This window comes from Rhinatrema bivittatum, chromosome 4 (genome assembly GCF_901001135.1).
Source record: "Rhinatrema bivittatum chromosome 4, aRhiBiv1.1, whole genome shotgun sequence".
Classification (NCBI taxonomy): Eukaryota; Metazoa; Chordata; class Amphibia; order Gymnophiona; family Rhinatrematidae; genus Rhinatrema; species Rhinatrema bivittatum.
Window position 1 is genome coordinate 243,890,666 of NC_042618.1, and position 12,193 is coordinate 243,902,858.

Sequence of the window (12,193 nt, forward strand, 5' to 3'; positions counted from 1 at the left end):
ACTGGTTATGGCCGATATGCCTACTTGTCAACTGAGAAAGCAAGTTTACTTATCTGTAAATAGGGTTCTTGCTAGACAGCAGGATAAGTCAGCCATACTAAATACCTCCCTGCCTTTCTAGAGAGGCAGCTACCTCTTTAAAGCTTAAGTTTAAGCTCTGGAAGAGGCCAAGGGACTTGCAAGGCAGCATGCATGCTTGGGAGCTCCTGTGCATGCTCGGTAGAAATTTTTGAGTTTTGAGAGCTGGGTCTGTGTCAGTGCTGTCAAATAACGTCACCCACGAATTATATCTAATTTTTCCTACTGTCTACAGAGAACCCTGTTTGCAAGTATGCAAACTTGCTTTTCTCAGAAAATCAAGGTTTTCTGGATAGTAGATCATTGGGACCATAGTTTTTCCAGATAACTAGTTGCTGGTTAATACATTTCAGATATTTATTTATTTAGACATTATATATACCGTCTTTCCATGTAAAAGATCACAACAGTTTACCAAGTAACATTCATAGCTATAAATCAACAGGTAATGACAGATAACAGAGGTAGTTTTCATATATAGCCAGGAGATAATACACACCAGAGGTAGTTTTCATATAGAGCCAGGAGATAATACACACCAGTACTAGCACTCTGCACTGCAATCTCCAGCACGCATCCAATCCTTCTTCCAGCAGTCACTCACCCAACCTCCCTCCCAGCAATCCCTACATCCACTCGTCATCCAGCAGCCTCTCGTCATCCAGCAACCTCTCATCCACTCGTCATCCAGCAGCCTCTCGTCATCCAGCAGCCTCTCATCCACTCGTCATCCAGCAGCCTCTCGTCATCCAGCAGCCTCTCATCCACTCGTCATCCAGCAGCCTCTCGTCATCCAGCAGCCTCTCATCCACTCGTCATCCAGCAGCCTCTCGTCATCCAGCAGCCTCTCATCCACTCGTCATCCAGCAGCCACTCTTCCAATCACACATTATTATCAAACCACTCTACAACACTACTAGTCTTCAAACCATCATCAAACCCTTCCTGCTCTCACCATACATATCTCTCAAGAAAGCAAGACTTAGTACTCTACTACAACACAGCCCTCCATTTACAAGCTGACCTCAATGACCATGGGCCTCCCAATTCCAATCCTCCAGCACAGGACCTTTCTCACAGGAAAACATTCTTTGATCTCACGCCCACCCACCTACAAATCCTTCATCCCCATCATGATCTCCCCGTTCACCCAAACTTTAGGCCTAGCTCTCTTCTCTTTAATACTATTCAACGCACAATCGCTCTCCAAGAAAACACTAATACTCAATGACATTCTCTTGGACAAAAATCCTGACTTCTGCGCCATAACTGAAACATGGCTTAAACACACGGACACTACACTGATAAACCAACTTCCAACTCAAATCTACGATATCTTCTCCATCCCTAGAAAGAAGAAAAGGGGTGGAGGTATCCTCCTAGCAGCCAAAAAAGAGCTAAAAATTACTCAATTCCCAATTAACTCACCTTCAAAAATAGAAACAGGCCTATTCAAATCTGACAGTCTGCAAATCCTTCTAATCTATGCTCCTCCAGGCCTTCTAGAATCCGATGCATCACCCATACTAGAATTAACAACAACTTACCTAAATCTGGAGCATCCCGCCATAATAATGGGAGATTTTAACTTACACGTCGACGACCCCATTCTCTCAACCAATTGCGAATCCTTCCTAACCGCCATGTCGGCCATAGGCTTTAAGCAGATCATAAACAAACCCACCCACAGAGCAGGTCACACCCTGGACCTAATATTTGTAAACTCTAGCATCTCTCAATCAACTCCACCCAAATGCCAACCTGTTCCCTGGTCTGACCATACTCTAATATCTTCCTCCTTCTTGCTAGAACAAACAAGCAGAAAACCTGTCCCACAACCGGAATTCATATACAGGAAATCTTGCACATCTGAGGAATTACACAATCATCTTGGCCCAGAACTCCCACTCATTGACATCTCTTCACCCAACTCAGCCATTCACTCTTGGTCCAAGATAACAGAAACAGCAGCTAACAATCTCTGTCCCCTGGCAACAAAAAAACTCGAACACAACACCTCCAAAAGACAACCGTGGTTTAAAGAAGAACTTAAAAAACTAAAACTATCCCTCCGACAGAAGGAAAGCAAATGGCGGAAAACACCAACACAGACCTCCCTCTCTGCTTACAAACTCGCACTCCACCAATACAAAAGCGCTACATTAAAAACAAAAAGGGATTTCTTTGCACAGAAGATCCATCACATAATCTTTGATTCCAAAGCCCTCTTTGCCTATGTATCTAACTTAACACAAACCTCGACTCCTTACATCCCTGCCAACTTAGCTCAAGAAAAAGCAGAAGAGCTGGCCCTTTTCTTTAGTAACAAAATCTCTAACCTAATAACACAGCTGAGAACCAACACTTCAACGCCATCCAACATATACTTCCACCACAACAAAGACATTACTCTACAATCCTTCGAACCCATCACTACTACTGAGTTACTTTCTACATTAAAGAAAATGAAACCTTCATCTCACCCATTAGACCACATCCCTTCCAAACTTCTCCTGCTAATACCAGACACAATCTCCAATGCTCTGACAGACATTATTAACTGCTCCCTAGCACAAGGAATCTACCCTGACGACCTGAAGATTGCATCCATCAAACCGCTCTTGAAAAAAACCCAACTTAAATCCTAATGATCCCACCAATTTCCGTCCTATATCCAATCTCCCATTCATAGCTAAGGTAACGGAAAAATTAGTCAACTCCAGACTCTCAGACTACCTTGAGGAACATAACATTCTGTTCCCATCCCAATATGGCTTCAGAAAAGCTTTAAATACTGAATCACTACTAATTTCCCTGACCGACTACCTCATCATGGGCCTGGATAAAGGTCACACTTATTTACTGATCCTCCTGGACCTCTCAGCTGCCTTTGATACGGTTAACCATTCCTCCCTACTAACTCAATTAGCAAACATCGGAATAACAGGAACAGCACTATCTTGGTTCAAATCGTTCTTAGGGAACAGAAAATACAAAGTCAAAATTCACAACAAAGAATCTCAACACTACCCTTCATCTACGGGAGTTCCACAGGGCTCCTCCCTTTCACCAACACTCTTTAATATCTACTTGCTCCCTCTTTGCCAACTGCTAACTAATTTAAACCTTAAACACTTTCTTTATGCAGATGACATCCAGATAGTCATCCCCGTCAAAGAATCCTACAGCAAAACCCTAGAATTCTGGGAAACTTGTCTGAAAAAAATTGATGGACTCCTCTCCAACCTTAATCTAATACTAAACTCTTCAAAAAGCGAACTCCTCCTAATTTCTTCTGAAAACAGTAACACCGACTCAAATCCTCCACCCAATTTACAAACTCCTCAAGTAAGAAACCTGGGAGCTATCATTGATAACAGGTTAAACCTAAAAGCATTCATAAATCAAACTACTAAGGACTGCTTCTATAAACTCCAAGTCTTAAAAAGAATAAGACCTCTCTTCCACTTTCATGACTACAGAACTATTCTGCAATCAATAGTATTTTCTAAACTAGATTACTGCAACTCTTTGCTATTAGGTCTCCCTTCATCTCACACGAAACCCCTTCAGATGGTTCAAAACACGGCTGCGAGAATATTAACTAACACACGGAGAAGAGACCACATATCACCAATCCTCAAAGACCTGCACTGGCTGCCAATTCACTACAGAATCATTTATAAGTCCATAACCACTATTTTCAAAGCTATACATCAACACTCTCAACTCAACCTTCAAATTCCTCTCAAAAAATTTACATCCAACAGACCAATCAGAGAGTCCTATAGAGAAACACTACAAGTACCACACTCTAAATCCATGAGGCACATAACCACCAGAGACAGGGCTTTCTCCACTGCAGGACCAACACTGTGGAACTCAATCCCACCAGATTTGCGACTGGAACCCTGCCTGCCCACATTCAGGAAAAGACTCAAAACGTGGCTATTCATGAAAGCCTTTCCTAAACTAAACTGAATCTATCCCATTATTAACTAGGCGCCCAGACATTGCCTCATTCATGGTTATTAATATCCCTACCGCATAATTAATATCCCTACCTCACAAGGACAATTCATTAATGTTTTAAGCACATTGACTGGCATTTACGTTCTCTCTATTTAATCCCCAGCTTCTTTTCTATGCTCCAAGTTGTATCACTCCCTTGTTTTATTGTAACTGCATACCTTAACCTTCTCTTGTTTAATGTTTTATTATTATTATTATTACTACAACGATTATTATTATTATTATTATTATTAAGATAAATGTTTCTTACCTTTTTTTGTTACCTATCTACTTGTTAATTGTAAACCGACATGATGCGATATCTATTGCGAATGCCGGTATAGAAAAACTTAAAATAAATAAAAAATAAATATAGGCATTGACATCTATCAATCAAATTATTCCGATACATTAGACTCAAGGTTTAAGACAGGAGTAAAGAAAATTAAAATAGAATAAAATAAAATAACAGATTTATCATTTTAGTCATTATGTTGTATTGATTCTTTCATTCTCTTCGTACATCAGTTAGTATCTTTGACCTTCTTGTTTATTGTTTCTTTCTACATTCAGATGTTTTAAGATAGGATATATGCATTTTTTGAATAGCCATGTTTTTAGCTCACCTTTAAATCTTTCTTTCTGGTATTAACCATAGCATCTCAGGTAGGGAGTTCCATAGGTTTGGACCCGCTATGGAAAACACACGATCTCTTACTTGTGTCAGGTGTGTGCTCCGTATTGTAGGAACAGTCAATAGCTGTTTATTTTGAGATCTTAGTGTTCGCTGATAAACATTGCTCTATAGATTACAATTAGTAATCTGTAGAAGGTGCATCTTGAACTAAATAGCAATTGTTTCAGATATCTAATGTTATTATTTGATATCAGATCTTTAAAATTAAATTGCATTTCTTTAAGTGAAAGAGTGTTTCTTCTATTCATAAGCTAAGTTAAAATGCTTTTTAAATTAATTCAAGCACTTCTCAAGTTCTCTCTCAGCATTACCAGAATTCACATAGATTATATATTAAAGTTAATATACCCTGTTTCCCTGAAAATAAGACATCCCCCGAAAATAAGACCTAGTAGAGGTTTTGCTGAATTGCTAAATATAAGACCTCCCCCGAAAGTAAGACCTAGCAAAGTTTTTATTTGAGAGCATGCCCGTCGCACAGAACACCAGAGCATGCAGCTGTGATTTTTTTACCCTGCAGGATTCACAGTTAGTTGTCATCACAAACCAGCATAACCAGACAACTATTCAGAATATAATAAATGCTCATTTTTTTGTTCAACAATATATGTGAATTCTTCTTCATGGAAAAATAAGACATCCCCTGAAAATAAGGCCTAGTGCATCTTTGGTAGCAAAAATTAATATAAGACACTGTCTTATTTTCGGGGAAACACGGTACTTCTAAGTATTAAATTGTATGTTTGCTAACCAGTAAGTAAAGACCATATCTTCAGTTTAACCTCCTTCCAATATAGTGGATCTGTTTAGATTTCCAAGCCTACATTGTTTAATTGTTTCAGTAACTTTTTTTTTTTTATCTGTTTTTAGATTCCCAATTTTTTGCATTTGACTCCTATTGCAATTAAAAAACACTGTGCAACTCTTAAAGGTGAGTTTCTTTTCTTTTGGACATCCTTTATTTTGTGTGTGGCTAGCTTGGGTCCCTTTTTCCAACTTGGGCTTCCAGCCCCATCCCTGTCCAGGAAAACAACCATTTATGATGAGTGTGTAAAACTGAGGTGCCCTGGGCCTTCCTGCAAGGGAATCTTCCCTGATTATGCCCTACCCTCTTCTAATGCAGCCATGGTAGCAAAAGTCCTCTGCAGGAAGCTACAGACTGCATCTCCTTATAGAACTTGGCATGTGTGTTACCCTAATCCCAATGATTGGGGGCTGTGTTAAATGGTAGTGCAGTGCTTTTTGAATCTAGCTTTTAGGCACGTTGCATCTTCAACAGAACCTCTTATCTTACCTTATTTATTATGATTTGTTAATCACCTTTAAGAAAAAGATTCACCCAAAGCAGTCTATAGCAAGTTTAAATTAGGAGTGAGTAGAAGAAATCATGACATGAAGAGTTTCAGTCCCATACTGGACAGTGATATAGTGTCACACTGGTAGACATTACAAATCAGTGCAAATAAGTAATACATTTAGACGTTCCCTGAACGTACCCAGATCAGTCCAGATTCCTGGGTTTTTGCCTCCCTTCCAGCAGATGGAGACAGAGAAAATTTTACTGATACTACATAACCCAGTGTGCCACTTTCAGTCCCTCAGTATTTCTCTGTCTCAGCAGATGGTAGATGCTGCAAAACCTGCAGTCTGAGAGACAACATGGAAAATTTAAAAAAAAAAAAAAAATTATGGAAAGACATGGTCTTTATCTTCCCAGGGGGTTGCGAGGGTCCTGGTGGAACTTATCCCCCTGATTTTAGGCAGACAAACAGGGGGCTAGTGACCTTTCTGAAAAACTTGTCCGGTAGTGATCCAGCTATCTCATCCCCCACGACGGGTAGCAGTAAGACCGGCGAGTCAGCTCTGAAGTGCATCTTCAATAGCAGGAAATTATTATTGCCTTTTGTCAAGCGCTGGCTCTTTAATTTCTTAAACTCAAAAAAATAAACACAAAAGTAAGCTTGTAGCAGAACGGGCGTGTTGCAGAGAGGTCGGCGGCTTTTTCAGTCGTTTGTGTGCAGTCAGGAGCCTGTTGTATATCTTATTGTCTTATCTTCTGCTGGACTCCCAGCTCTCAGTTCTCGGCAACCAAGTGCTCACATTGGGTATGGCGCGCAGCCCTTCCTGCCATGTTTGTGGAAGTTTGCGGGCCCGGCTGAATTGCGAGGGCCTTTACTTGGGGTGGGTTGCGGGTGATGAAGGCTGTTTGGAGGCACTCCTGATGCGTTCCAAAGCGGCTGCTACTTCCAGGTCACAAAAATCAGTGCAGCATTCTTTCTCGCTGAACGCGGGGAAGCAGTGGCCATTTTGAGCCACCACGGTGGGGGTCGGCTGCTGTGTATCGATGGGGGCAGGGAGGGTCTCCAACGCTTTCCCCGGCACTGCGATGTTTCCATGGGCAGAAGGGGAGATGTTGCCCTGGACCAGGATTCAGATGAATCCCTGTCTATTTCTGCAGAAATTTGCTTTTATGCACAAGGCGTATTTGGCTGAAAGTCTGCGGCGGGTGGTGGGGGGGGGTTTTTAAGGCCAGCTATAAGAGGCGATCTATAACTAAACCGGTGGCCGAGAAGTCTGTCTTCTCAAGAAGGGGTCCATTCGGACGCAGTTCACAGGGCTTTTGGCCTTTTTGCCTCGCCTATGGCTGATGATTTCTGATGATTCCAAGGATCCTGGGGAGGGTTTCAGATAGGGCAGCTGTCCCAGGTGCAGTTACGGGGGCCGATATGGATATCACGGAGGATCATGAAGCGGTTCCTTGGCCAAAGACGATGATCCAAGAGTGGTGGTAATCTCTTCTTGCAGGAAATGGATCCAAAAAAACAAACCAGAAGCCGATCCAAGATGGCTTTATAGCGAACAGAAGAAACGAGATCGGTATATGAAAATATTTTATTCTGACAATGGTTGAGCCCGACTCTGGCCAAGTTTTGCTCTTTTTAAGAGCTGCCTCAGGGGCTTCTAAAAATAAGAATTAAAATTAAACAAAGATAAAAACACACATATAGGAAAAATAAACAACATATATGAGTGTGTAGTTATTAAAACTAACTAAAAATGCAAAGGAAATAAAATAATATACGAATAAACAGTAACTCACATATTATTACACAGAAACATACATATGTGTGCGAGGACATCATAATGGGTCTACAAGGACTAGAAACCAGATATCTGATAAAGGTATGAGATATGTCAGCAGGTGAAAGGATTCTAAATTGTGTCTAGATGGAAACATATAATAACATTATTGAAAAGTGAACACTTGATTAAGTGATATTAACAGTAAAATGTGAAGCATTCAACTTGGTGTTATTGCATAGCATATCAACAGAGGAATGATAACATAAAAGAAGAAATATGGCTGGATACAGAAATATAAATAATTAGGTAAAAAAATAAGAACATTTATTTATTTAAAAAAAAGTGGGGGGAAGGAAAGGACGCTTACTTCATGTCAGCACCGTAGATGTTGAGAGGTTTGATTCCCGCTCTGTCAAGTTATGAGTATATAGTGTTTGTTTACAGTCTAAATCCTTACATTTTAACTTTTTTGGTTTTATTTAAGGATTTTAGGGACCGTTGTGTAATAATATGTGAGCTACTATTTATTCGTTTATATTTTATTTCTTTTGTATTGTTAGTTAGTTTTAATATCTACACACTCATATATGTTGGTTTATTTTTCCTGTATGTGTGTTTAATCTTTGTTTAATTTTAATTCTTATTTTTAGTAGCTCCTGAGGCAGCTCTTAAAAAGAGCGAAACCTGCCAGAGTCGGGCTCAACCATTGTCAGAATAAAGATTTTCATATACCGATCTCGTTTCTTCTCATCTGCAGGACAGACTTTGGGCCTTTGATTCCACAGGTGTTTCAGGACACTGGGATTCAAGATGTCTCAGGAGGACTCTGATTTGGAGGAAGCAGATCCTGTTTTGGAACAGCCTGCGTGGTCCAACCCAAGGCCTTCCTGTTCCACAAGTCAGTGAAGAAACTTGTTCTTTGGGAATGGGATACGCCAGAGTGTGGATTAAGAGTTGGCAGAGCTATGGTAAAGCTATACCCTTTGCCAGAGGACACACTGGAACTCTTGGCCCTTCCCAAGGTGGATGCCTTGGGTTCCATGGAAACCAAAAATACCACAATTCTGGGGGTGGGTTCAGCGGTCTTGATGGATGTGCAAAATCGCAAGCTGGAGCTTCACCTTAAGCGTATCTTCGAGGTGTAGGCCCTAGCTATAAGGGTTGCTGTGTGCAGCAGTTTGACGCAGAGGGCTTGCCTGTGTTGGGTCCAGGAATTCCAGGAAACACAGGTCTCTTCGGGAGATGTGGCACAGAAGGCAGAAGTTGGAGGCCGCTAGGGCATATGGAGCAGATGTAATTTATGACCTTATTCGGCCTTCTTTCAGGATCATGATGTCTGCAGTTTCTGCTGCTGGCGGCTGTTGTGACCTGCGGAATTGGTCTGCAGATGTTTGGTCCAAATTGCAGTTAGGAGCTCTTTCCTTTAAAGGGAAACTCTTGTTTGGAGAGAACCTGGAACAGATTATGAAACACTCAGGGGAGTCGAAAGGTTGATAAGCTTCTGGAGGACAAGCCGAAAAGCTGGAGTTTTTTTCCCAACTCGGTCAAGTTTCAAGATCAAAGAAGATTTTGGCAGTCCAGAGGTTCTGGGGGCTCCCAGAAGCAGTTCTCTGAAGATTTCAGTCTCATTAGTCGGTCCTTTCAAGGTGGTTGGAGATCATTCAGAGACAGTTCCGGAGCGAATCAGATGCATCTACATCCTTGCAATGATGCGGAGGCTAGTTCATCTCTCGGTTCTAGCAGTAGGATGGCATCTGACTCTCTTTCGAGGAATGGACCAAAATTACCATGGACGGTGGGTCCTGAGGGGTAGTAAGAGATTGCTATGCTTTTGATTTTGCTTGTCCTGTACGAGACGTGTACCTAATATTCCCCTTGCACCCTGTTGGCCAAGCGTGAAAGCAGGTTCAGTAAACCGTGCTACGTCTAAGAAAACTGGGAACCATAGTTCCCATGCCCAGTGAGGAGCAGCAAACACAAAGGTATTCCATCTATTTTGTGATTCCAAAGACGGGTCACTGCATCCAATTCTGGATTTGAAGAAGGTAAATGTGGCTCTCAGGGTGCTCGCTTTTGGATAGAGACCCTGAGGTCGGTCATCACGGCCATGCGCAAGGGGGAGTTCTTGGTATCCCTGGATCTGACAGAGGCATATTTGCATATCACAGTCAGAAAGGATCAACAGTGATTTCTCTGGTTTATGATCCTAGGGGAACGTTTTCTGTTTTCTGCCCTTCCGTTTGGATTAGCGACGGCTCCATGTACGTTCACCAAAGTCATGGTAGTGGTTGCGGCGGCCTTGAGAAGGGAAGGTATGCTCATCCATCTGTACTTTGACAATTGGCTCATCAGAGCAAAGTGGAAGGGTCTATGCCAGCAGGCAGTGCGGCAGGTTCTGCAGCAGCTACAGTCATTAGGCTGGGTAGTGAATCTGCCAAAGGGCCAACTCATTCCATCCTAGGTATGGAATATCTGGAGGCTCGTTTTGATACGAGGCAAAGGAGAGTGTTTCTCACAGAGGACAGAATTCTGCAGCTGCAGGGTCAAGTGCAACATCTGTTGGGGTTTGTTGTACCCAGGGTATGGGACTTCTTGCAAGTCCTAGGTTCTATGGCGTCAACCTTGGAGCTACTAGTGCCTTGGGTTTTCGCCCATATGAGGCCTCTTCAGAGTGACCACCTCTTCCGGTGGAATCCGTTGTTGGAAGAGTTTCAGGTTCCCCTTCCCCTGGAGGGGGAAGGCAGGAGCAGTTTGTCATGGTGGCTGTTTCAGGCCAATTTGGAATGGGGTGTAGAATTAGAACTTTCTCAGTTTCCATCTGCTGGCAGGGAAGCAAAACCCAGGAGTCGGTTCTGAGTAGCAGGTGAGAACCAGTTTTCCTTTAAAATCAGTACAGATAAAATCATCAATAAGAATGATGTGATAAATATTGTCTGTCTGTCTGTAGACAGCCAGGTAAACTGGCTTGTAGCAATTTCAATATATGCAGCAGATCTCAATCAGGGAGTGTACAGCTTGTAGTAAGTGTTACTCTTCTAGCGCTAGAAGCATAAACTGCATGTAATTTATGCCTCTAGCTCTGCTTCAGGCAGGCACAGCGCTGAGTCACCATGAGCAGATGAGTTGAGACCTCACTCCCAGCAGGGGTGTTTGTTTTATCGGGATCGGGATGTTCAGACCAGCATATTGAAACTGTGGGTAGGTGGGAGGGAATGAGGAAATGAAGCTGGAGTAATACCAGTTTTGAAACAGGAATGGGTCGGGACACATGGATGGGGGCGGGGGGGTAGTGATCTTCTGACTGCAGCAGTGTCATATATTTCAGGAGGGAGTACATGGCCCGACAGTTCATATGCAAAATTAGGGAGGAGAGAGAAGAATCGAGCTATAGGCCCCTTAACTTTTTTTTTTAACTTGACTTTTAAAGACATCCGTTAGGCCGGATAACTTTAGATCTGCTCAGAAGCAGGTGTAAAGTTATTTGGCTAACTTACGGGCCGATTCAGTAAAGTCCACGGGAGAGCGGACGAACGCCCGCTCTCCTAGAGCGCGCACAGGCCACTCGCCTGTGTGCGCAATTTTGTATTTAAATTAGGTGGTGCAGTAGAAACGGGCAAAAGGAGGCACTAGGGACACTAGGGGGTCCCTAGCGCCTCCTTTTGACCTGGAGCGGCGGCTGTCAGTGGGTTTGACAGCCGACGCTCAATTTTGCTGGCGTCGGTTCTCGAGCCCGCTGACAGCCACGGGCTCGGAAACCGGATGCCGGCAAAATTGAGCGTCCGGTTTTTGGCCTGACAGCCGCCGGCCCATTTAAAATGTTTTTTTCTTTTTTTTACTTTTTTTTACCCTTCGGGACCTCCGCAATATCGCCATGATATTAAGTCGGAGGGTGCACAAAAAAGCAGGGTAGGCGCTAATTTCTTAAAGTAAAATGTGTGGCTTGGCTGCACATTTTACTTTCTGCATCGTGCGGGCATACCTAATAGGACCATCAACATGCGCCATCAACATGCATTTGCATGTTGAGGGCGCTATTAGGTGCCACGGGTTGGACGCGCGTTTTCCGCCCCTTACTGAATAATGGGTAAGAGAAAATGCGCGTCCAAGGGCAGGTTAACAGTGCACTCCGTCGGAGCGCACTGTACTGTATCGGCCTGTTAGCCAGATATACCCGATATTTGGCTAGGAAAGTCAGATATCTCAGCCCCTCCCTGGAACACCCTTGAAATGCCCTTTTTTATATGGCTACATTATAATAGTTATCTGGCTATAATTTAGCCAAATAAGTGACTGCAATTGGCACATTTAGACGCATAACCTGCG

General features: G+C 42.7%; 1 protein-coding gene across 1 annotated transcript in view; it reads left to right on the top strand.

The window, feature by feature from the left end:
- Nucleotides 1–12,193, top strand: part of MRPS35 (mitochondrial ribosomal protein S35) — a 157,780-nt gene that overhangs the window by 38,130 nt on the left and 107,457 nt on the right. Inside the window, exon 4 of the mRNA XM_029599983.1 lies at nucleotides 5,657–5,717. Coding sequence (XP_029455843.1) covers nucleotides 5,657–5,717 — 61 coding nt within the window. The remainder of the gene's footprint in view (nucleotides 1–5,656; nucleotides 5,718–12,193) is intronic.